The sequence below is a fragment of the Phocoena sinus genome, chromosome 8 (genome assembly GCF_008692025.1).
Source record: "Phocoena sinus isolate mPhoSin1 chromosome 8, mPhoSin1.pri, whole genome shotgun sequence".
In the NCBI taxonomy this organism is placed as follows: domain Eukaryota; kingdom Metazoa; phylum Chordata; class Mammalia; order Artiodactyla; family Phocoenidae; genus Phocoena; species Phocoena sinus.
Genome location: NC_045770.1, coordinates 104,839,737 through 104,865,949, shown reverse-complemented (window position 1 = coordinate 104,865,949; position 26,213 = coordinate 104,839,737). Strand labels below are relative to the sequence as shown.

General features: G+C 50.0%; 1 protein-coding gene and 1 long non-coding RNA gene across 6 annotated transcripts in view; one reads left to right on the top strand and one right to left on the bottom strand.

Annotated features, from left to right (window-relative positions):
- Positions 1–5,663: 5,663 nt before the first annotated feature.
- LOC116757834 lies at positions 5,664–12,654 on the top strand. Its single transcript, XR_004351096.1, has 3 exons — positions 5,664–5,696; positions 7,325–7,478; positions 12,519–12,654. It is a non-coding gene; the product is annotated as an uncharacterized LOC116757834 (long non-coding RNA).
- The window catches only part of KDM2A (lysine demethylase 2A), a 108,160-nt gene continuing 90,153 nt past the window's right edge, over positions 8,207–26,213 (bottom strand). For 4 of the 5 annotated variants that reach the window (XM_032640168.1, XM_032640169.1, XM_032640167.1 and 1 more), the window contains 9 exons: positions 22,085–22,168; positions 20,371–20,640; positions 19,706–19,837; positions 18,047–18,136; positions 15,425–16,137; positions 13,361–13,524; positions 12,608–12,766; positions 11,812–12,027; positions 8,207–11,381 (listed from right to left, as the gene is read on the bottom strand). In XM_032640168.1, the coding sequence (XP_032496059.1) occupies positions 11,200–11,381; positions 11,812–12,027; positions 12,608–12,766; positions 13,361–13,524; positions 15,425–16,137; positions 18,047–18,136; positions 19,706–19,837; positions 20,371–20,640; positions 22,085–22,168 (2,010 nt within the window). In that variant the 3' untranslated portion in view covers positions 8,207–11,199. The remainder of the gene's footprint in view (positions 11,382–11,811; positions 12,028–12,607; positions 12,767–13,360; positions 13,525–15,424; positions 16,138–18,046; positions 18,137–19,705; positions 19,838–20,370; positions 20,641–22,084; positions 22,169–26,213) is intronic. The other variant, XR_004351095.1, reaches the window with a different exon arrangement.

The window sequence follows — 26,213 nt, the reverse complement described above, 5'->3', positions numbered from 1 at the left end:
TTGACAGAGGGATGGGATGTGTGTGTGTGTGTGAAGCTTTATTAAATGTTTGCATCCATTGGAAAATGCATCCTGAAGTTAGAAATGCTAACGTATAAAAAAAAGTGTTCAGGGCTTCCCTGGTGGCGCAGTGGTTGAGAGTCCGCCTGCCGATGCAGGGGACACGGGTTCGTGCCCCGGTCCGGGAGGATCCCACATGCCACGGAGCGGCTGGGCCCGTGAGCCATGGCCGATGAGTCTGCGCATCCAGAGCCCGTGCTCCGCAACGGGAGAGGCCACAACAGTGAGAGGTCCGCGTACCGCCAAAAAAAAAAAGGGTTCATACCTCCTCCCACTGCCCACCGTGGGACCTGGCACAGGAAGGTAGAGTCAATGTTTGATGAATGAATGAGTGACTGAGTGAATGAGCTCCACAGCCCAAGGTGGCACATGGAGTTTGGGGTAGAAGACGGCCAGAGGCACAGGAGGATGCGCCAGAAGGCCTCTAACTTCCTCTCCTCCCGCCTCTCCCCAACTCTTCTGGACTCTAACTACAGCCACCTGGGGTTTCTGGAACCACTCCTATTTAAAAATCCTGTCTAAAGAACTCATCAGACCAGAGTCCCCGTGAATTCTGAAAAACCAGCCATCCTGCTCCCGGAGGTGGCCCTACCTCCCCGACACCACCTGAAAGCCCAGAAGGCCCTTCCCAGCCACTGCCCAACCCACAACCCAGGCAGGCCTGAAGCTGGGGTTGAAGGAGAGGGAGAGAGAGAGAGAGAGAGAGAGAGAGAGGGAGAGAGGGAGGGGGGGAGGGAGGGACGGAGGGAGAGAGAGAGTCTCCAGGGCACCCCTCACTGATTCCTGGGACCCTGGAAAGCAGCTCTTGGAAGCCCTGGGCTGGGGCTTTTTTTGGGTAGTGCTGCCCTCTGGTGGTTGAGGGAAGGTCGATTGTCAACCTGCCTTTTCAGGCTGGCTTCAGTCGTTTTCAACCAACTTTGGTGCCTAGACCGTGTCAGCCTCTGGTTGGAATGCTAGGAGTGAATGAGGAGTGGAACCCCGTCTCTGCCTAGCTGGCAGGACTGCAGATACATCATTACCTGGCATCTTGCCCAGATGACTAGTAGGTGTTGCAAATTTAACACGTCCCACACTGAGCTCTGGCTCCGCACCCAGCCCGGTCCCACCTGCTCCTCTCCCGCCTCCCCATCTCAGTAGTGGCTCCTTCCTCCTCCGAAAAAACGGAGTCATCCTCCATTCCTCTCTTCCCTCACTTGCCTCTGCCGCCCCCCCCCCCCACCCCCACATACACATGCTCTCATCCAGCCTGTCCTGTCGACTACCTGGTGTGTCACCCCAAATCCTTCCACTGTGCCCTGCTAAACCCGATCTGAGTCCCATCACCTGGGGCTGCCTGGCGCTGATGCCTGCACCAGCCTCCTCCCTGCCTCTCCTCTAGCCAGAGATTTTTTGTTTATTTATGTATTATTAAATAAATAAATTTACTTATTTATTTATTTTTGGCTGCACTGGGTCTTCGTTGCTGCACGCACGCTTTCTCTAGTTGTGGTGAGCGGGGGCTGCTCTTCGTTGTGGTGCGCCGGCTTCTCATTGCGGTGGCTTCTCTTGTTGCAGAGCACAGGCTCTAGAAGTGCGGGCTCAGGAGTTGTGGCTTGCAGGCTCTAGAGCACAGGCTCAGTAGTTGCGCTGTGGCATGTGGGATTTTCCCGGACCAGGGCTCAAACCCATGTCTCCTGCATTGGCAGGCAGATTCTTAACCACTGCGCCACCAGGGAAGTCCCTATTTATTTATTTATTTATTTATTTATTTATTTATTTATTTATTTATTTATTTTGGCTGCGATGGGTCCTAGCTGTGGCGGGTCTTAGCTGCGGCATGCGGGGATCTTTAGTTGCAACATGCGGGGAACTAGTTCCCCGACCAGGGATCGAACCCGGGCCCCCTGAAGTGGGAGTGTGGAGTCTTAACCACTGGACCACGAGGGAAGTCCCTAGCCAGAATTTTTACAGGCCTAAATCTAACCCCGTCTCCAATGACCACCCCTGCACTTAGGGAAAACCCACCCCTCTCTGTGGCCTGTGAGACCTGCAGTCTGGCCCCTGCCCATCTGTCTAACTCAGCCCACTCGCCCTTCCCTGTGCCCTTTATTCTCCAGTCTCTCTGGTCTTCCTTCTGTCACTACAACAAGCCAAGTTCATTTCCACCTCCGGGTGTTGACTTTATAATTCCCCTTGCCTGGAATGACCTTCCTTTCCCTCCTCTCCGGCAAGAAAGACTCCTGCTCACCCTGCATCCCAAGGGCTGCAAACTTCCTGTTCATTTTTCGTGAAAAAAAAAAAGTTCCTGTTCAGGGGGCTCTCCCCGGGTGACCCCGTTTGTTGTGGTCACTGGTGCACTCTTCAACCCTCACCATGGCACTGGGCACAAAGTTAGGGCCACAAGGAGAAAGAGGATTCAGTGGTGGCCCAGTCTGGTGAGGAAGAAGACCCCTAAATGAATGCCTCTAATTAACCTGGCAAGAGCTATAACGTGAGGAGATGGGGAGCTCAGGAGAAGAGAGTCAGGGGAAGAGTTGGGGAAGGTCTTAACTTGACATTGTATGCACGTGAGCATGAGTGAGTTTGGGGGTGAGGACTGGCATGTGCCAAGGCCCAGGGGTGCAAGTTTCCTCCTGCTGGGGCTTCACCCCTTGGTCTCCATCCTGGGATTTGAAGATCCAGGAGGATGAGCTTGAGGGCTTCCCAATCTGTACACCTCACCAGGGGTGTGCAGATTAACCAGGAGAAACTCCTGCCTATGGTGGACAGCCACCTCTTTGATGTCCCGGGGCCCAGACAGTGCCAGGCTCTCGCTAGGCTGCTGGGACTTCACCTCATTTACTCATCCACTTATCCAACAATATTTGTTGAGCTCCTACTACATGCCAGGCACTGGTGCTTGGCCTTGGGGATCCAACATGGAGAGAGACAGTGAATCTATGGGCAAACCATACATAATAAACACTGACACTTACTGGGTTCTCCTCACGTGCAGGGCACTGTTCCTAGAACCCAGATGATCTCATTTAATGCTCAAAACATCCTTATGAGGCAAGTGACAAGTTATTGTAAGAGCCAGCAGCTCCTCAGGTGAAGTCGGGGAAACCTCTGCGGACTGGCACTTTTGCCAGAGCTAGGCTAGGAGGGAAGCAGCTTTGTTAGGGGCAGGGAAAAGAGCTTTCCAAGCATGTGGAACAGCAAGTGCACAGGCCCTGAGGGAGGAAAGAGCCTGGTTATCGAGGAGGTTCCTACATCTCCAGGAGACAGGCTCTTTGCTCCCTCCCGCACAGTCCAAGGACCTTTGATGGCCCACAACTCTGGGCCAGGCTTCCAGACCGCTGGCTCCGCCTAACCCACTTCCCTGGAGCAGCGGCTCTCCTCGGAACCCTCCGTAAAGTCACGAGCCCCACGGCTGCCCCGGGCCCCAGTCTCCTTTTCCGCCTTGGAGCTTCCGCGCGGCGTGGCCCCGCCCCTGAGTCCGGGCCCGCCCCTGAATCCGGCCCCGCCCCAGCCCTGCCCCAGCCCCCGGCCGCCTCCCGGGGCCGTTCCCAGCGCGCATGCGCCTCGACGTCCGAGGCTCAGCCTGTCGGTGGGTCGTGCTGCGTTCGCACCGTGGGTGTCTGTGCCTTGACCCTCTCAGCCCGCCAGTGAGTGACCCAGTCAGGGTCTCGTAGCCCCCACCGGCCCCACTGTGGCGACTGGTACTTGCCGTGTCAGGGGGAGGGAGGATGTGTGCGGAAAAGACCTGGGGTCAATGCTAGTGCCACTTCCTGCTGCCTCTCTGGGTGCCTTAGGCAAGTTACTGAACCTATCTGAGCACTGCCTTTCTCATCTGTACCCGGGGCGCCTCCCTCCTGGTTTCACTGGATTGTTTTGAGGATAAACGGAGATGATGTGTGTGCAGTGTCGAGCCGAGGGAGATGGCTTGCTGAGTGGCCACTGTCCTGAGTACCTTGGGCCTCACTTGTGCCTCTCTCTCAGCGTCCTCCATGGTCTCTTTTCTCTCATTTCTCTTCTCCCCTCCTCCTTTCTCTATCTCTTTCTCTGCCTTTCCTTTTCTGGGTCTTTCAGGGTGTTTCTCTCTGGGTCTGTGTCTCCTTCTGCTTCTCTCCCTCTGTCTTGCCATCCTAGCACTGTCATGGCACAGTCTGGGGTCATAGCAGCTGGACTTCCTGCCCCCCTTGTAGCTCTCTGGAGTGGGGTGGGTGGGGAGGCAGAAGCGCCAGGCTGAGGGCAAAACAGGTCCTCCCCGACGTTGGGTGTCTGCTCTCACTGTTTCCTGCCCGTACATGGGTGTCAGTCAGCACTGAGGTTTCCTTTCCGGCCTGGCACCTGGAAAGGTGGTGGTAGGGCGAGTCTCCCCAGCCAGCAAGTGCCAGGCCTGCTCTGCTGCTGGCCACCCAAATGGCACTTAGCACAGAGGTGGCCTGCGAGGGTGGGGGGAGCTGGTATTGGCCCTCTCCCCAGGTCTAGCTACATCATTTGTGGGGTCCACTGCAAATAAAATGCATGTCCTCTTGCTCAGAAATTTCAAGATGGTGACAACAGTGCATTAAACTAAGTGTGGGGCCCATCTGAGGGCAGGGCCCCGTGTGACTGCGTGGGTCACTCGCCCATGAAATTGGTCCTGCTTCCCTCTCCTATAAGTCCACTTTTCATTATGCTCAGTAAATTTCCTTATCGCTCGACTCCCAGGGCAGATGAAGGGGGGAAGCAGAGCGAGCTGTCTAGCCCCACCCTTAAGAAGTTCAAAGTGCCATGGGAGGGCTTCCCTGGTAGCACAGTGGTTAAGAATCCGCCTGCCAATGCAGGGGACACGGGTTCAAGCCCTGGTCCGGGAAGATCCCACATGCCACGGAGCAACTAAGCCCGTGTGCCACAACTACTGAGCCTGTGCTCTAGAGCCTGTGAGCCACGACTACTGAACCCACATGCCACAATTACTGAAGCCTGTGCGCCTATAGCCCGTGCTCCGCAACAAGAGAAGCCATCGCAATGAGCAGCACATGCACCTCAACAAAGAGTAGCCCCTACTCACTGCAGCTGGAGAGGGCCCGTGCGCAGCAACGAAGACCCAACACAGCCAAAAATAAATAATTAAAAAAAAAAAAAAGTGACATGGGAGGGGGTGTGGACAAACACCCAACCTGGTTGCTCAGCAGGCACGAGGGAGCTGGGTGGGGTAAAGCCTCAAGCTCCAGAGTCCCAGGCCCAGAATTCACGTATGTCCCAGCCCTGGCACTGACCCTTCACTTTACCTCTCTGAGCCTTGGCTTTATAGAATGAAGACACCTGCCCACCACCCCCTGCCCTGGCTGGGGTATGGGCATGAAATGCTATTGCTTGTACACAGAGGCTAGGGAGCAGGGCAGATAGGACCAACTCTGCAGTCAGTCTCCAGGTTTTACTAGCAAAGACACTTTAGGCAAATGTCTATAACTCAGTTTCTCAAATTTAAAATGAAGATAATAATAGACTTGCTATGTATTTACAGTAGCCAAGACATGGAAGCAACCTAAATGTCCATCGACGGATGAATGCGTAAAGAAGACGTGGTACATACATACGCAATGGAATACTACTCAGCCATAAGAAAGAACGAAATAAAGCCACTTGCAGCAACATGGATGGACCTAGAGATGATCATACTAAGTGAAGTAAGTCAGAAAGAGAGAGACAAATACTATATATCACTTATATGGGGAATCTAAAATATAACACAAGGGATTTCCCTGGTGGTCCAGTGGTTAAGACTCGGTGCTTTCATTGCCATGGCCCCGGGCTCAATCCCTGGTCAGCGAACTAAGACCCCACAAGCCATGCAGCACAGCCTTAATTAATTAATTAATCAAATATGACATGAACTTATTTATGAAACAGAAACAGACTCACATAGAAAACAAACTTATGGTTACCAAAGGGGAAAGGAGGTGGGGAGGGATAAATTAGGAGCTTGGTTAGCAGATAGAAACTACTATATATAAAACAAACAACATGTCCTACTGTATAGTATGGGGAACTATATTCAATATCTTGTAATAAACCATAATGGAAAACAATATGAAAAAGAATATGTATATATACATGTATAACTGAATCACTTTGCTGTACACCAGAAACTAACACAACATTGTAAATCAACCATCCTTAAAAAAAAAAAAGTAGAGTTGCTGCGAGGATTCGGAGTTACTTCATGTAGGTGCTTAAAACAGTGGTCAACACATAGTAAGGCTCAGAAGATGCCAGCTGTTTTTACTATGTTGTTGCCTGTGAAAGGTACAGTATGTCCAGGTTAATCCCTTCTGGTTAGTGGAGAAACAGGAAGGGCTTCTGGAGGAAGAGGTGTTTGAAGGAAGGATAGATGTGAGGGTGACACACCCTGAACACAGCAAGCCTGGTGACTACAGAGGTGTCCAGTTTGAGGCCTCTTAGAAGCACCTGCCACCAACCTGGTGCTTCTCATTTTACGGATGCCAGTGGCAGGATGAGTTTACACATGACTCTGGAGTGTTACACATGAAGACTGAAGATTTTTGTGTGTGCTTTAGGAAGACTCATAGCTGAATACAGGTTAGATTGGAAACAGGCCAAAAAAAAAAAAAGCTGGTAGCATTAACACAAGAAAGGAGGGGAAAGATGTATGAGGTAGTGAATTTGGAGAACATGACAACAAACTGGCTGTACTGGGGAGGCACAGGCCTCTGGGTATCCAAGCTACTGGGAACACTCAACCCTGTTGCTTGGGCATCTCTTATGTGCCAAGCTCTGCGCCAGCTGCTGGGGATGACATGGTGAGCAACACAGTCTGATCCCTGTCCTGGTGGAGCTGCCCAGCTAGCTGGGGAGACTGATTTTAAAGGAGTCCTAAAAACCAGCAGGGTGCTATGGCAGCATATGCTCCAGTCTTGAGCAGGGTGGGAGATGGCTTCCCAGAGGAAGTAACATGTAAACTACGGAAGGTGTACCAACAAAGGGAACAGCAAAGGCCCAGAGATGGTGGCACTGAAGTTAGCTGTGAGGGTGGAGGGGAGTAGGAGGGGCAGATGGTGAGTGAGGAAGCTTGGACTTCATCCTGAGACAGACACACTAATGGGTTTTAAATAGAGAAGTAGTCAAATCTGAGAGAAATGTTCTGGCTGCCAACATGGAGGACAGGGGGCTGGCCTAGAGGCTGGGAAGCCTCAGGGCTCCTGCTGGGGTCAAGGTTCTGGACAATGCTGGCTTCACCTAGGGTGGTAGGCGTGAGGTCATCGAGAGGTGGACGATGGGCTCTTGTGATATTTAGGTGGCAAAATTGACACTCTGCCTTCCCCTGCAACATGGAACATGGCCACATCCACATCCAACCTCAGGAAGTGGACTGGGAACCAGCTCACCGTCCAGGACCCTGTGCTTTTCCAGAATGTGCAGCAGAATTGGAGATGGTCCTTAACAGCTTGGTGAGTAGGATGGGCAGGGATCCCCAGATGCCCTGAGGGTAGTGATGAGAGCCTCCTCAAGACCTCCCGGATGGGATTTCAGCTCTCCTGAGATGGTGCAGTCAGGGCTGAGGGCAGCACGTCAGACATTCGTCTAAAGGCTGGAAGCCTGTACTCAATAAGCAGCAGGGCAGTGGGACAAATGCCGAATGGAGCCTGCCTGACACACAGCTTGTGCAGTGACCTCGAACAGCATTGTCCTTGAGGCCTGTTCTACAGCTGTAGTGGTTGGAGGTTGGCCTCGGCTAATGGCTATCGAGGATGGCAAGATTAGAAATCCCCAGGCCCGCTCTCAGGAGAGCATCACAGGGGTCCTTCCCAGCTCTCCTTGAGGACTCTGTAGGGCCACTCCAAGCACTGCTTTGTGAGGAAGGGGTGGGGGTCCAGTAACCTCATACTTAAATTTTCACACCGATTAAAAAGTTCCCCTTCATGAAGTAAAATGTTTTGGTGTTTCCATAAGCAAGTGCTACTTTTTGACATTCAAAAAAGGAAGGCAAGACAAGTAGTAGAGGCACATAGCAGTTCTGCTGCTAACTCGGGAATGAAGCAGGAACTGCGGGCCTGGGGCGGGGGGCGGGCGGGGCGAGTGGGAGGCGAGAGCCTGCAGGACCTTCTGACTCTTCCTCTTTCACGTGGACGCACACACACACACCAAGGCAGAAAAGGTTTTGTTGTTGTTGTTGTTGTTGTTTTTAAAACCTTTTTATTAAAAAAAAAAAAACAACCAAATCAAAATATTTCCCATTGGAGGCTATTTCTTTTTTTGTCTTTTAAAAATTTTATTACACAAATATCTCCCATTCCCACATGTCAGAGGAAAGATGTCCTTGCTCTTTCTAAAACCAATAGTGGAGAACGTTTAGAAAACAAAAGTCCAACTAGCTTCCCTCCTTCCCTGGCCCAAAATAACCCCAATGTGTCAACTGAGATAGCATGACTTGTCCCCTTAATGCTTACATTTAATTTAATTTTTTAGCACAACATTGGAGATTGACTCTAAATCAGCAACAAAAAATATATATTTACAATATTTCTCCGAAAACAAAAACACAACCAAACCCTTTAAACATAGTGACTTTAGGAGTTTTATTTATGGAGCAGTTATTTTTTAATCACCAAGTGATTTTATATTATATATATATATAAATTTTCTTCCTTTCCTTGTGGTCTTTCGCCCCGGTGCTCGGAAAGATGGAGGCAGGGTGTCTGGTCCCGCGGTCTGAGGAAGGCAAGCTCTCCTGGCAAGGCCGTGTCTAAGAGCAGATTGCAGGAAATTTGGCGGAACTCCCAGGTTCCTCTGTCCCCAAAGACAGACATTTCTTTCCTCCACATGGACCAACCCTCACCTCTAAAAACCATTTTCCCCCTCACAGTCCCAGAGAAAAGGAAAACCCAGCAAGGGCACAGGTCCATTGGCTGCCACTCCTGAGCTCCCTTTTCTGCTGACCAATTTACGTGCGCGGTAAAAATGCTTGTTTTTCCAAACCAAAAACAAAAATAGAAACCAAAACCCAAAACAAACCATCAGCTTGGAAATTTCTGTAGATGAAACGTCCCAAAGTCAGAGGCACTCTCCCGGCACAATCCCTGCTCTGAAGGGGTCTCTCCACCTCCCCTTTTATAAAAAGACAAGAAAACAAAACAAAGTAATCTTTTCAGTATTTTCCACAGGAGCAACCAAAAAAAGGCAGGAAGCTTCCAATTATAGGTCATTAACAATAATATTAATAAGGTTTTTGCTCAATACCCAGGGTTCTTTACAGAGAAGTTCCCCTAACTGAGGCACTCTGGAATAAGTCACTGGCATTTCCTCAAAGTTTCAGCCCCAGTTGGCTGGGGCCTGGAGACCAATGGAAGGGGCAGAGGGTCACGGGAGCAGACTGCTGCTTCTAAGGTGCAGCCAAGAGAATCAGCAGATTGGAAGAAACAGACACAATGCCACCCCCTCCCAAGACCCAGTTTTCTCTTAGGAGGCCAGTCAACGCCAGGGTCAAAGCTGGGCTAGGTGGCAAAGAGGGAGCCCCTCTGCCTCTATTGCTTTGGAAGTGGCAAGGGTGCATGTGGCATCTCTCCTTGGGGTGGCTCACACTTCAGACCCCTGGTGCCTGGGCTCCTTCCCCTCCCCCAAAGGGCTTCAGGAGGAGGAGAGCCTGAGACTGGGCTGCAGGAAAGGGGCCAGGAAGGGATGGGCTGGAGGACGAGAAGGTGGGGCAAGGTTGTGCTATCTCGCTATCCTTACAGATGGGGAGCAGAGTGCAAATCCGCATCTATCATTTATAAGCTCTTGCCACAGGCTGCTGCTACTGAGCATCTCCTCACACACTTAAATATTGACCCAAAAGAAATTCCGACCTTTCTTTCCATTTTTTTTTTTTTTTAAAGTGCAAAAAGCTCTCTGCTGCCCTAGAGAGAGGATCTTTGGACAGGCCGTTCAATGCAAAGTAAGAGGGGGCAGCTGATGGGGCTCGACACAGGGCGGTGGAGTGGGAGATACCACGCTCCCCTCCTTCCCTCCACACACACGCTTACTACACTCAGCCACACACACAGAGGCACATGCACACCCCCTTCCATGGCTGCAGGCAGAGGGCAGGTGACTGGCTTCTAAGCAGGACCTCCCACCCCTCCAAAGGTGCCAGATCAGTGAGCCACTGGGGCTAGACACAGGCCTGGGCTCTGGTGGCTACGGGACACCTGAGGCCCGGAGCCTGCTGGGAGGCAGGGGGGGACTTGGCCTAGTTCTCTGATCCCCCCCAGCTGGGGGAGATAGGCTGCTCCCTCTGAGGACACGCATCCTGGGAAAGCCCTATTCAGGTGGGAATAAGGTAAGTGTGTTAAAGGGCAGGGCAGGCCAAAGAAGGAGGGCAATGGGGAGATGGTGCCTGTCCCAGAATCTGCCTGGGAAGCAATAAAATGGGGGTGTCCCTGGGGTAGACAGTTCCAGCTCCTCTGAAGAGCCTCAACCCCAATAAGTGCAACAAGGACTTCACAGAAACTAGCAGGCAAGTCTGGGCTGGGGGAACCTCATTATGTGAACTACCACGAGCATCGGACAGGATCAAGCTAAAGGAGAGGAGAGGAGGGAGAGCACAGACACAACAAGAGGTTTCAGACACCTCAACAGCACCAGTGTGATCTGCATGGGGCTGGCATTCCTGGGGCTGCTGGCCCCTCCTGCGTAAGCCGGGAGAGTGTGATGGAGGAGAGACACGCACTGGACACCATAAGGAGAACCTGGCCACGGAGACAGGGCCACTTTCTTCCCTGGGAGTTTGCTCAGAACCAGGCACTGCTGGGGACCATGGATGGGGAGGAGGACCCCAGGGCCCAGTGCAGATGACGGTTGCACAGACACCCCAAACTGAGAGCCCAGCCTCCTGGCAGGCGAGTGAGCAAGTGGGTGAGCAAGCGAGCAGGCACTGTGACAGCACACAGCCTGTGCTTTCCCCTCAGATCAATTTGCTACCCCCTTCTCCTTAGGAGGGAGAGAAGCAGGCAGGTAAGCCTGGTGTCCACCACCCTCTCTGCCCCGGCTATAAGGGAAGGGCTCAAGGGACAGGAGAGCAGAGAGGGAGTGTGACGCTGGCCTCAGAGCCCGTGCAGGGTCGGGGAGAGAGGCTCTCCTGGCTGGGGAGTCAGGGGAAGATCGGTTTCCTGTTCAGTCTGGGCTGGGTGTGTCTTAGCTGATCTTCTGTATCAGCTTCTCGTCAGACAGGCAGTAGAGACTGTTGATGGACAAGTCTGAGATGAAGTGCTCGCAGGCTTTTCGGGTGATCTGCTTGCATCCTCGAAGGTCGATCAAGGTGACATTGGCGATGCGCCGTAGGTAGATCAGGGTCTGGTCTGTCAATTTATTGCAACCTGTGGGGAAAGTGACCACAAGGACAATGCTATGTACACACAGCCACAGGAGCCTCAATTTCCCAGCTTGCCCTCAAAATCCTAAACAAGCCCCCTTTTTCCCATAACTACCTGGCTCAGAGACCAGAAGTGCCATCAGCACGGCGGCCTCTGAAGGCCCCCTGCCACCGCACTCCCTGCACTGCAAGGCTCACCAAACTGCAGCTGGGTGGTGGCCGTGCTCTTAGGCACCTGACAACTGCTCGAGGCCTTGGGTCCCATCAGTTACAAAAGGGACAGAGTTCCATGTCCTTGTCCAGATGTCAGGAAACAAATTAACATGGTTTAGTCAACAGACCATGTTTTTTCTGTTCCACCGGTCAAGCTCCAAGGAGGGCTGGGCTTCTGGGAGGCAGGGGGCAGTTTGTCACAAAACATCACAGCGCCATACCTGCCATGTTGAGCTCTGTGAGGGAGTAACGAGTGGAAGACCCAACAGCGGTGAGTAGATTGGAGGACTGATCTGTCAGGTGGCTGCAGTGACTGAGGTCGAGTCGAGACAGGAGGGGCATGTGGCGAATGATGAGGCGAAGCGTGGCATCTGTGATGTCAAGGCCCGCCAGCCGGAAGTCAGTCATGTTCCGGAGCTTGCTGCGATTGTCCTGACCTGCACAGGCAAGAGAAGGGCCTAGATCAAAATTCTCAACTCTAGTCCAGCTCCAAAGCTGCAGGCAGCTTCAGCTACTTGCTGGCCAGGCCCCCCTGCAGGGGTTAATAAGCAGAACTGCCCACACGCTTCCCTTCAGGGAGTGAGCAGTGCGTGGGGGCCGTTTCTAGGAAACCAGACACGTTTTCTTTCTTCCCAGCTGCTGGACTGTGCCTCACTTACACAGCAAAGGGGTATGTGTGGAATGCTCCTCTCCTTCCCACACTCCCGCACTTTTCTAGACTATCATGGAAACAGCTTTCAATGTTCTACCTCAACCATGAAGCCTTCCTGAGCTTCCTCGGGCTTATACTCTCTAAGCCCCAAGCTCCACTAAGCCACAAAATGGACTTACTCCTTTCTTTGTTGGTAGTTATCTATAAACAGGTAACCTGTACTTGTACGCAGTCCATCACTCTGTTTTCAATTTGCATTTTTCTACTCTTCAACAGCATCAGAACCTTAGCTTCTGAGAATGAAGTTCAGCTGAAAGACAAAGCTACCCCAAGAGGAGCACAGAGAAATCAGGCCCAGAGCATACCTGGTTTATCAGCCGGTGGAGTCAGCAAGTCCCGAATTTGAGGGTCCTTGATTCCTACTGCCCACCGAAGATCAAGGGTCCTGAGAAGGGGGCAGCTGGAGGTGCTGAGGGCAGAGACTGCAGACCAGGAGCAGCCTGCCAGGAGGAGGTCTTTCAGTCCTGCAATGGAAGGAAACAGACACGCAATAATACACTCTACCAGCCCATCCAAAGCCTCAACTACCAGCTGATCAGACCAAGGTAAATAGATGCCCAGTCTAATGGAGAGAGGGACCATGTCCTAATCTTACTCTAGTAATCCAGCTCAAAGACTCCTATGCTTTCCTAAATTACATCTAACTCTGGTGGTAAAATGGACTGCTTAGTTCCTACCACAGTCATGTAAGTGTGAGTGACTTCCTCTTTATCCAAGACCTCAAAATGCTTAAGGGAACAAGGCCTTACAAGGGGCTGATCAAGGCAACATCTTACTCAAATTTCCTCTTCAGTGGCTATGCTGAGCAGACCTGCAGGGCTGGCAGCAGCACCTGATCCCGTTCTCTTCATTGTCTACTGCAGTGATTGGCCTGCCAGTCCAGAGTGGCACCGTGGGGACTGGCAGTTAAGATGGCCCAGGCTAAGTGTCTTGCTAAGCAGAGAGGCAACAATGGCACAGACTGCTGCCCTAAATTGCCCTAAAGCAATTCTTAGAAGCGCTGCCAACAACGCAGCTTTCCCTGCCTGCCCTTGGAAGGACAGCACAGGGCTGCTCACCTGGCAGCCTATTGACGAGCCACGTAAGTTGTTTTTTGGAGATGTTGGTCCAACTGAGGTCGAGGCTAACTGGCTGCCTCTTGATGATGCCACTGAGAGCCTGGGGTACAATAGCCTTACACCTACTCAAGTCAATTTTTGTCCAAAGTCTCTTGTCGCAGCACCTGTGACAGAAGGAAAGAGAACTAGCTGTCAATACCTGATGTCCCTTGTCAGAGGAACTTCATCACAGGCTGCTGGAGGCTTCTGGGAAAAGCAGAGCACCTGGAGGATTCACCTTCTCTAGATTCTTCTACATGCACACAAGGATCATGCCCTGTCATTTTTTTGCCTCAGAGAATAGGGATTACTTGACCAGTTCACCCTGATTTACTCTGGATGGGCTGAGAACACAGCACAATTGTTAGGGACACACAGTGAAACAATGTACTATAACCCCTCATTTGCATTAAAATGGTATGGCTCCCATCAAAGTATATATAAGGGAACGTCAACAAGTTTTTTGACTTCTTACTGCTGGAAGCTACTAGGCTTCCCTCTACTCTCTCCCTCAACACAGTGTCTCCCAGCTGCCTGAGACACAGGGCGCTACGTGGCACATCCACAGTTCATTTTGCCTTGAGCTCCACAAAGAGCCATTACTGTATCAGGTCGAAAGAGGCTCTTTATTAAAATCAGGCCTGGAGAGTCCTCTACCACCCTTGGGTTTCAGTGCTATCTTTACATTTTCTAGCCAGTCCAGACCAGAACTGAAAGGGAGAGGCCTGCCCTTCCACTGTAATCTACAAGTCCATAGGCCACAAATAGCACTGCAACATGCAGGCTTCTGTTTAATATTTTATAGTTCCTGCTCCCCAGCCTGGCTCAGAGTCTGGCTGGCAGGGGAAGAGGAGACGGCACATAATGCGAGTCTTATGTGGCTTGGCCTGGAAACTGAGGGATAGAGCCAGGCAGGCCCACTAGCCCTACGAAGAGAAATATTAGGAGAATTTGGGTAGATCACATATTAATTGAGATTTGGGAAATAAACTCAAGTTTGCAAAGAATGGAGTCTTTATTTAAAGACTGAAAAAACTTCACCAATGGCACATGAAACTTCTATGGCAGAAACAGGCTGCTTACAATAGAGCAGGGGATCTCAAACTTTAATGTGTATCAGAATCCCCTGGTGGAGAATTTATTAAAAACAGATTGCCCGGCCCCGCCCCCGAGGTTCTGATTCAGTAGGTCTGAGATGGGCCCTGAAAACCTGCACTTCTAACAAGGTCCCAGGTGATGTCACTGGTCCAGGCATCACACTTTGAAAACTACTGTAACGGGATTTGACCCAGATATAAAGGGTATGTCCTAGGGTCCAGGAGCTTAAAGGAAAACAATGCCCAGTGGAAATCTTTATCACCTCTAGGGATCCCCCCCCTCCCTTGTCTTAACGTTTAACTTGAGAAGAAATGGCAGGTCTCACTAAGAAGGACAACTAAGTCTCAGGAAGCTTCAACACTGAACTGCTTGCTGGAGAAAGGAATTCCGATCCAGGTTTAGAGGATGAGAATTAAAACTATGGCAAATTGTGAGCCTGTGAGCACCTTCAAAGTGTTTTAAAAGCATGTATACCTCTCTCGTTAGATGGAGACATAACTGAGGCAGGGGCTTAACAGCAGTCATCTGTGTCACCAGCACCAGGAGAGTGACTGGCATATCACAGGCTCTCAACAAATGTATAACAAGTTCAGTTGACTGGGGGGTAGGGGGATTATGACTCTGAAGTTTTAGCACAAACTACAAATCCATCCCCCAGGCCCAAATGTACAAATCCATCCTTAAGTCCAGTAAAGAGAGATGGGAAAGTAGCAGGGAGAGGATGCAAAGGGCCAAATTTCCCCAATGACACCTGCAGGCACAACTGGCCACATATTTAACAGGACCCACGGTCTGGGGAACAGACTGGGTTGATTTAATCCTTTAGGACCCGACAAGCCTCCAGATGCCAAGACACATGCTGTTCTCATATGGAAACCTGCCACCTACTCCCGTACCCCTATTCCTGATCCCTGTATCCCTGCTCACCATTTATACCACGTCTTGCACACTCGCATACATTCACAAAGTTCTCTGCGGCTGAGGTAGCGGAAGACAGACATCCAGACCTCCCGCTGCATCCAGCTTTCGTCTCCATCCTGAGCCCAACTGCCCCGGCCATTCAGCCTGGCTGCACCCCCCTCCTCTGCACTGTCATCTTCCTCCTCCTCCTCCTCCTCTTCCTCCTCCTCTCCCCCCAGCCCCTCCTCATCCCCACGCTGGGGGGTTCGGGCTGGGCAGTGCTGCACTAGCACACGGGGGGAATGGCGAAGGTTGGCAGAGGAGGCCGTGATGGCCTGCAGCTTGGGCACAATGGATGTCCCGTGGAGCTCTTTGGTGGGCCTCTGTAGCGTGACAGTGAGGTACGATCCCCGGATCTTGGCTTTCTCAACTTCAGACAGCTCCTTTTTGCCGCTGGGATTGTTCTCCTTTTCCCGTACCATGGTGCGCTCTGTGGCCTGCAGCCGCAGCAACTGCCGCCGTTTGAAGCGCTCATCGCGGCTGGCACTGTGGTGGTCGCTGGGGCCGGCCCCAGGGGATGAACGAGTCACCACGCCCCGGGGGGAGGCCGGGTCGTGGATGAGCTGCAGCATGGAGGTGGGCGAGTGAGGTGGGGGCGTGAGGGGCTCGTCGCAGCTCCGCAGGGGCCGCAGGACTTTGGCTTGCACGGCTTCTTCGTCGCTCTCTTCCATTTTCCGCTTCTGCAAAACAGGCCCCCAGACGTCACATCAGTGCCTCATTTCTTCAAAACCCTCTACACTTACAGGGTCAACCTCACTGTTGCTCTCAGAGGACTAGCGAGAAGGCAGGCCACTGCTTTTCTACGGGGAAAGGGATCTCTACCTGCTGCAGGGTGGTCATCTCCTCCGTCTGCAATCTAGACTCTGCCAGGATCAGCAACTGAGCTCACGTCTGTGCTGGAGAAAGCTGATTACAGAGCAAAACCCTCGAAATAGGTCACTTGGGAAATCTACCTGTGACAGAAAGGTCTGTGTCCAAGTACAGAGGAGTGGGATCCAAATTTGGGCTGCATGATTCCATAGCCTGCCCTATTCAGCTCTTGTCCCAATTTTTTGGTTATAATTCCCTGGGTAAAGAAATCCTTTAAAGAGGCCACAACTCTACCCCTATGCCATCTGACCATTTTAAACACCCAAGAGATGCTGCTGTTGGAAGAAAAGCAGCCTACATATATATCTGAACTAGGATGCTGATTGTGATAGCAGTAAACACTACTGACTTTTAGCTCTACCAGGGTCTAAGCTCGACCCTACCAGGCTGCTTCTTCCACTCAGTGCCCCACGCTGTCCCGGGAGACCAACCACAGGTGAGAGATTATGCTGAGAACGAGAAACTGCACTGCTCCCAGAGGAATCTCCTCAGGATGGAAATGAAGAATTCAAGTTTGGTGAAGCCAACATCTCACAAAAAAAGCACAACCTCACCCTCTGCCACTTGTGCTCACCGGTCACTTGTCCCTTCCTGGAGCCCGCCTGGCTCTGCTGCAATGGAGCCTAACCAGTGTGCTCCACTAGGTATCACAGCAGTAGTTCAGATTTCCTTTAAGGAGACATTTTGTGTCCCTATGCAACAATTCTGCTCCCTTTTCTCCTTATATTCTTAGATCACTATGGTTGGAAGAGAATGACCAACTTTTGGGTGCTGGCTTTTACAGTGCATTAGAAGGTAATACTAAACAAAGTATCTGCCAGTCCATCTGCTATAGCAAGCGCCCACCACCACCAGTGAAGACACATGTAAAAGCTATTACTAAAAGAACTTGCTGCTAGTATAAGAACTTGGAATAAGGAGAACTTTAGCACTAGTCAACTCCAGAAATCTTTGCCCTCAAAGATATTTAGACTGAAAATTCAATGACCTCAGTGCCTAAGTGGGAAGAAAGAGAAAGAAAACAAGGAAACATGTCCCTACTCCTGCGCAGGGTACCTGGAATCATCCACCAGTGCATGGATGACTGACACGAAGCCAACGGCCTCCTCTGTATGTGCCCTTAACAGGTCTTGCCGTCCTGGCTGGAGTAACCAGCGTCTTTTTGGTCCTTTGACATTACTGGTGACCACTGGACCAGCAACAGTAGTAGCCTGGGGCCAAGGTCATGGCACTGATCCCCTCCAGAGGAGGGACGGCCTCTGTAGGACACAATTGGGCACGAGGGCAGGGCTTTCTGCCACAAAGGTGAAGATGACAAAAATGTAAACCTGCCTAACTGGAAACTCCAGTATACCACCGTATTTACCAGCTGACTCGGGTCACTGCCTCCCCTCAAGTTTCATTCCTCATGAGCAGCCCAAGCTCACCTCATTTCCCTCCTCAAACAGCCTAGCTGTGGCTCCTCTTTTTCAAGGGCCCCGAAGTGTAAAAGAACCTCAGGAATTTGCAGACCTCCAAGACCCCCAACAATATTCAATAATAAAAAAACCCACAAAATTTAAAACTCAAAAGAAATATAATTAACCAAAGGAAAAAAAAAGATAGCAAACAAAACAGAATAAAAAATAATCTTGCAAATAAAGATGCAAAGGCAAACGTTATCCTGAGCTTGATGCTTCCTTCCTTCTCACAGTGCGAGACTGGAGAAAGTTCCCTTACCTGGGTTTTCTCTGAGCTGTCCTCCTGGTAGCACTTTGGACACTCCCAGCAATTTGGCAATTCCTCGTTAAGCAAACCCTCTCCATCCATCTGTAGGCAGATAATGATGTTAAAAATCTGTCTCATTTAAAAAACAGACAAAACCCAACCTGTCTCTTAAGTTTCCTTTATCAAACAATAACACAGCCACATGGTTGGGAAGAGTTACCCACTCTTAAACACACTGGTCCACAGGGGAGAAAGATAGAGAACCATCTGGCCTCACTCCCAGACAGTGGGAAACTGGCCATCCTCAGTCTTGGTTACCTGATCAAGTTTAGACTCCAAGAGAAGATTCCCAAGAGTCTGGGTCAATCTGGGGTCTCTTCCCCTGACACATACATTCTCCTGAGGGTCTCATGCCACTTTGTAAAACGAACTGGACACACAGAAACAGTGCCAGTGTGATCTTGACAGCGGGGCATAATGGTTAAGACTTAGTTATGGTTTGGGGTCTCTGTGACTCAACTGTTAAGTGAGGATAAATAACAATACCCATTTTACAGGGTAGTGGTAAGGATTAAATGAATTATGTACTATGTAAAATGTTTAGAAAAATGCCTGGCATGTAGTAAACACTTTGTATTAACCATTGTCATCATCATGAAGATAATACCTTATTTTATCAACTCTAAGATGCATATTTTCATGTTTGAATCTTCTGAAACTGGGCTGCTTCTCACAATTAACAGTGTCTTATAATCACTGTCAGCCAGGTGGCAGTCATGACATAGTTGACACCTTCAGGAAGACCAAGAAAGTACCAGCACCAATGCACTTTAGATTTAAAGAAAACTTAAAGAAGAAACAGGTCAGACCCAACTTCACAGGGTTGTCTTAAAGATTAGACAAGGGAGTATATGTAAAAGAGTGCTTCTTCACTCCGGCTGCACATTAGAATCACTCGGGGAGCTTTTGAACACGCCTGGGCCCAGAGTCCATGACAGAAGAGTTGACTCAACCTCTGAGGTTGAGGTCTGAACCTTCTTTTTTTTGAACCTTCTAACTACTTTTTTTTGGCTGTGCTGTGTGGCTTGCGGGATCTTAGTTAGTTCCCTGACCAGGGATTGAACCCAGACCCTCGGCAGTGAAAGTACGGAGTCTTGACCACTGGACCACCAGGGAATTCCTGTTACTATTTTTTTTTTTTTAAAGCTCTCCGGGTGTGCACCGAGCCTGATACGGACTGAACACACATTAAATATTAGCTGACAGTATTACTCTCACCATCTTTCAGGAACTAATATCCAGAGATAAAATGAAGTACGTAACAGAGGCACTTAAAGGCATGAGGCATTCCAAAACATACTAGGCTATGCCACGATGGCCTGGGGACTCCAAACATACCCACCAGAGGCCAGACTGTAAGCTCCATGAGGGTAGGAACCAGGACTATTTTGTGTACCGGTTTATCCTCAGGGTCTAGCACAGTGCCTGACATTGAATACAGACACTGAATCAAGAGCAGATGTTAGACCACTACATGACCCACAGCTGATGGCCCACAGTAGGGATGCTGCCAGCCTCTCATGACAGATGTTCCACTTTCCTCTGCTCCACTCAGTATCTTTAGACATTCTATAAGCGGAGACCTCATGGGCCCCTTAGGCCTCTCCTCACCTGGAGGCAGCCAGGATGAACAATCTCGTTGCAGACACAGCATTCCATGAGTTTCTTCTCAAAGTCCTGTGTCTCCTCATTTTGATCCACCTCTCCACAGAGGGAACACGTGACTGAGTGAGGCAGTCTGGGCTACAAGAGGACAAAGACAGAAACCAAGAAAAGAGCAGGCTTAGATCCTTATCATTTCAGCTTCCCTTTAACCAAAGATGGACGATTTGGTTCCTGTAATTCTCTAGTAAACACTTAGAGAGCACAGAGACCGGGTGGTGAGAAGAGAGGTTTTGGCAGGAAAAATGGCTAAGGAAGAAAATGGGGAGAGTCAACTAGCTGAGGAAAAGAGATCAGTTTATTTTCAGTTGGCCTGTCCTTGGCCTCTCAGGTCCTTCCTTTCTAATCCACTTAAAGAGGGGACAGACAGCAGTGATTTGCCCTTCAAATGCTGGTCCCTCAGTTGAAAATTGGCTAAGGCTGAAAGATTAAATTCGATTCTTTTAAATATTAGATACCTTCTTTCTAAACCCAGAGAAAAAAGGGACAAAATGAAGAAAGCCATAAAGAGAGCAAAACCTTGTCTTCCCAACTCTGAAGTCTACACTGTGTGTATTTCGGTCCCCTGCTACCACCCCCCCTCCCCCATATTCTTTACCCAGCAGATCACTCACCGCCAAGCACTGCCGGAGAACACAGGACTGCTTCATGCGACCAGGGCCCCCAAACTTCTTCATGTCCCTGCAGTAGTGGCAGACACCACACTCTCCTTGCACACAGGCTTTGCATTTTCGACATCGCACTCGTCTCCGCCTGGCTCCTGACACTATGGGGGAGGCAGCAGCTGGCCTCACAGGTGTTAACCGTGGAGCTGGTTTCATAGTGTGAGGCTTTGTGATGGGGATGGTAGGAACCCGCACCTTTGGCCGGGTCGGGAATTTAAGCTAGAAAGAGAAAGCAGTGAGGTCAAACATATCAGGTAGTTTTAAGGACTGGAGGGGGTAGATCACTACACGGCTTGGCAAACTATGGCCAGAGGGCAAACCGCCCACTGCCTGTTTTTGTAAATAAAATTTTATTGGAACAAAACCATGCTCCGTTGTTTATGTTTTGTCCATGGGTGCTTTCAAGCGCAGTGGCAGAACTGAGAAGCTGCAACAGACTGTATGGCCTGCAAAACCTAAAAAAATTATCTTTATTTATTATATTTATTACCTACACATTATCTTTATGGAAAAAGTTTGCCAATCCCTTCAGACTACTTCAGCCCCATCCCTCTCACTCTGCTTAGCTACCCTTCCCTGAAGCTTTCTATGTACCAAAGTCATTCCAGGGGCACTTTAATATTTCCTTATCCTGAATATTACTACTCAGAATACATTCCTGAAGAAGACAGTAAACTACTTGAGGGTGAGACCAGTCTTGTTCTTTATTATTCCAAATCCAAGCCTACAACCTGGTACACAGGAGACACTCCAATAATAGGTAAGGGCGGAATAAATCTCTAAGGTATATGTTTATAATTTTAGCACTTGTATTTTAGCCTGCTGGTTATCTTTTCAAGAACAAGGACTATGTCTTCCACTTCTTTAATTTCCCACTGTGCCTTAAGTACTTTTCTGACACAGAACACTCAACAGCCAGGGCCAGAAATGCTGTTCTGAGGCAGTCCCATGTGGCCATGCATGAGCCAAGTGGGATGACACTACTTAGGAAGGAGGAAGTGGTTCTTCAAAGACATCTTTTAGATACACACCTTTATATTCTGCCTAAACGTTCCTGGAATGTGATGGCTCTGCAAGTTTTAGCTAGGGAACCAAAGAAGGGCCTAATTTATTTGCCAGACTCACGACCAGGATCAGAATGCTATCACTGACCTTGACAAAGGACAATATGGGAAAAAACTATACAGGACCTGACTGAAGAGGCATGAAAATTCATAACTGACAATTTACTAACTAATGGGTAACTGCTTTCCTCTCTTTTCAATTCAATACTGAAAAGTCCAAATTAAGGGGAAACTTGAGAGTGTGGTCTCACTCCAATATAGACATCTAGCCTTTTAAATGTATATGCAATTATTTTAACTAGTTTTACATCAGATGTATGAAAATAATTGAGTCACTGGGCCAGAAGGATAGGAACTGATCCATTCTTGGCATCTGAACCTGGAGGCAGGTCTCCTAGTTTGACAGTTCTGTTAAGAGAGTCACCTCCAAAGATAGCCAATTATCCTGACTTAAGAGGCAAAACAGAACTGAGTAATGATTTTCTGTCAGTTCACACTAATGCAACCAAAGCTGTCTGCCTCTAGTTGTTCTTTTTCTTCCAGGAACAGTAATGGTTAGCCAGCAAAATGTTTCAGCAGCCTGAAGAATAATTTCTTACCTTATCCCTTTTCGGCCACTGTACAATAGGGACTCCAGTGAGGGCTAACTTGGGATCACTGTTGGCAAGCTCCTCCAGCAAAATCTAAGGGTAAGACAGGAGAGAAGAGGGGAAAAAAGGACATAGTGAACAAAGAGCCAACCACTCCTAACAGCATCCAGACTTAGCCTCAGTGCCCCTAAGCACCAAGGTGAAGGGCAGGCTGGCAACTGTCTATATTTTCCCTTCATATAGAGAGAGACTCACTGCAAAACTAACTGAAGATGGAAAAGAACTCAAACGAGTGCAGTACTATCAAGACTTCAAATTTACCTTTGCTTCCAACCCCATACTTGTGTACTTACTGTAACCACTTATGCTACCACTGTGACAAGTGTTGTCACACAGTTCTATATATGACAGTAAAACTTTACCTCACCCCATTACTCTTCTACACCAGTTAACGAGTATTATCATGTATTTAAATATTGCCTTCATTTTGCAGATGTTATTGGTGAAGTGGCAAAAAAAAAAGGACTGGCTAATACTGAATTAATAATATGAACAGCAGGGTCTTAATGTCTTGATTCAACCCCGGGCTGTGTTCTTCTAAGGCTGATTACAGAAATCTCAATCTCAAATCTCTCTCTCTCTTACACACACACACACAGACACACACACAGTTATTTGCCTTTATTCCCATAAAGGGGAGCAGGAACTACCTTAGGGGCAATAGTTCCCATGACTTTAGCCAATCTAGTTTGAATGACTTCAGGTACAATTCTACAGTAAGAAACTACCACTCAAGTGAGTCACACTAGTTGAGTGCTATTTTGAAACAAATCTTTTACGTTGTAGACAGAAATTTCTGAGTCCCAAACCTTCTAGCAGAACGAAATCCCTCCTCATCTGACCTCATGAGCCCTAAAGCAATGGCAACTGCAAAAAAACACAAATCCAGAAGACAAGTTACACAATTTCTTTCTGGTTGCTTTAGGTGTATACAGGATATTAACTGTTTCAGGGAAAAGTAAACTTTGATCCTGGACAGGCCAGCATGCCTGGGCCATTTTTAATAATAATTCTCCTAACCCCGTGGGGTCTGTGCCTAGAGACCAGGACTTTTTGAAGCTTGAGGCATTTCTCTACCAAGTTTTTTCATCCTTAACCTAAGGATCATGCTCCAAATCCAGAGCTGGGACTCAGAATGACCCTTTAACTCATACCCATGAAGCTCCTCCACGATGATCCCCTTTGCCAAATCTCCAGATGCCTCTCACACTCCCCCAAACTGATTTCATTTGCAGACGTTTTATTTACTTCGAGTTGCTATGGCACCCTATTCTGGAGCCTCCTCTTAGCACCACACTGCGTGGGGGTGAAGAGGCGGGGTGCAGTGCCACGTGGGACTAGGCTCTGGTACGGGCTCCTAATCTCCCCAGGGTGAAAAATTCAGGTCCATTCAAAATGTGTGCTAGGGAGTGCACGGCTCCCCTCCCCCACTTCGCACTGCCGAGGAGTAGGACTCTGCCCATTTCCTCTGCCTGCGAGCACTGAGCTGTCCACAAACAGGGACTTTCCACTCTCAGCAAAACAGACTACACAGAAAGATCCGCAATTGTTTAAGAGTAGAAAAGGAACCTAACTATTCACCAAAAGCAGTCCACCTGCAAGACTTCTGTGGGGGACAGGGAAGGGTAGGTGGAGAAACTGTGTCTGTGTTGGGGTGCGGGGCGGGTGGAGGGGGGCAGCTGTTCACACATACACGACTCAGTTACTAGGGTCTGTGTGGGTGTGGAGGGAAATGCAGATTTCCTTCCAAGCCTTATTTCACCGGGGCCATACGACCAAGCACGACCAAGCACGTCCTGCCTTCATCAAAAAAGGCAGACTCCAGCTGAGGCCCTTCAAGAAACCATATAAAGAAGCCACCACCCTTCACCAGAGGGGGTTTGGGACAGGGAGCGGGGGTGGAGTGCGGAAAGGCTGACGCCTATCTAGGCTCCTGGCATTCGAGAGAATGTTCAAGCACAAGCCCACACCCGACACAGCCCAGGAAGGGGAAGAGAACCGCGGGCGCCTGAGTAGAGAAGGGGAAAAGATTCCCAAAAGCCAAACGACCCAATCTGAAAGCACATCCCACCAGAAGGGGAACAAGTGCAGTGACGGCACAACCAACACCTAAGCATTGTCCCGGACTCGCTCGGCAGGCAGTTCTTCTGCCTCTTCACCAAGACAAAGTCCCTACAGTTACATACACCCCGAACCAGAAAGGGTTTGCCGCCCGCCTGCCTGACCTTGCGTTTCTCGTCGCTCTGGAGCTGCCGAGGCTCTTGGTTGAAGTTTCCCCAGCGTCTTTGTTTTGCTTTCTGTATTGGAAGTTGTGCTGAAGGACTTAGGTTTTCTGTCTCTAGGAAAAATCCCAATTTACTTGAAAATTCTGAAATCTCCCAGAGCAGCTAAGGCAGGACAGTCGGGCTAACCCCTTCAGGTTACACAGAGGGAGCGGCGTGCAGTGCTCTAAGCTCCTTCTCGAGCCCTTCAGCTCAGCCGCGGCTTCCTGTGACTGCGAACAATGCTGCTGCGTCACCCACATGCAGCTCCCAGAAATGCTTTGCAACGGAAGATGGCAGGAGGGGAGCCGAGCTCTAGTGAGCAAGCCAGCAGAGGGCCCAGCGTCCTGCGGCAGAGTCAGGAGGGGGTGTGCTGGGCAGGCGCTCTCTGCCCGGCGATTGGAGGAGAGCCCGCCGGGGAGGTGAGCCGGCCACGCCCCGCCTTCTCCCTCCCACCGTCACCGCAAGAGGAGAACCCAGGGCCGGCCCCCAGGGCTCTCGCTGGCTGACTTCGGAAGGCGCCAGCAAAGGCAAGGCTTTAACCCATTCCAAGTCTGGTCCCGCGTTTGTCCTTGCCTCGGTCCACACCCTTCCCCCCAGGGTCACCTCTTATGGTCACAGCCGGTGCTCTCACTGGCTGCACACACCGATCTCTCCCCACTCTCAGGCAGACAGCGAGTCGCCCGAAGTTCAGCCTCTGCAGCTGAGCCAGGCCCCGGAGCTGAGCTCCTCTGGAGTTACCTTCACTCCCTGAACAACCGGCCTGCTTCACCTGCCCCTCCCCCAGCCCAGAATCCAGAACCAGCACACGTTCCCAGAAAAACCTTCAGAATGACACATTTCAACCAATACTGAGGTATTCAATACAATACGCCTGTTTAATATCAGCTACTTCCACAACAGATCCCGGCCTCTGCTCACCACCCGGGGAGCCTCCCACAGTGAGAGAACCGCCTGGGCAGCTCTGCTGGCAGTTCCCTCGTGACCAAGTCAGACCAGCTGAGGCGCAATCTCAGGTCAAGGAGCTTTACTCTCCTACCTCTCCTACCTCGGAACCAGGCACAGGGAACCAGGGGAAGTGCAGCTGCCAACTCCACACCTGCCAGTCTCCTGGGACCCTGCCCCTTGGACTACCCCGCCCTCAGGGCACCAGCACTCCTGCACATCTCCTCTGCCTATGCCAGTTGTCTGTTCTGCCTGCCTCTTTCTTGATATTCCCTGGATGAAGCAGCCAGCCTCACATCCTGTCAGACACCTCCATGCCACTTCTGACGGCCACTCGAGTGACACATGTCACCCACTCTCCACGCACCGATCCACGGTCAGGGTTAAGCTCAGACAGAATAAGCACTCTCTCAGGCTACAGTGTCCCATATATTGGGGCCAGATTTATGTAATTTTTAGACTCTAATAAATGTAACTTGGCTTTTTTGGAAATGACAGAAGCTGCTTTGAAATAAACATCTCAGGCCACTGAGAACCTAGCTCTTAACCACTGGAAACATGCTTATTTATTCTAGCTTATTCCAGGACAGTTGTTTCAGTGAGTTTCTGGTGCAGGCAATGGTCTAATAGGCTCTCTGGGGCCTGGGGCTTTGGATGATGGGCTCTGCATATTTTAATTTTTACAGTAGTTTACCAAGGAAAAGGAGGGACTTTCGTGCTCTTCTGTGGAGCTCTTCCTGGAAATGTTTGAATGGTCATTCTAATCCTAAACCTCATTTGCACTTTATCTTAAGACTCAGAGACCCTGTGTAATTTAGTCTTAATCACTGGACTGCCTCGGAAGTCCCTAGCCTATTATGTTAGAAAAACCT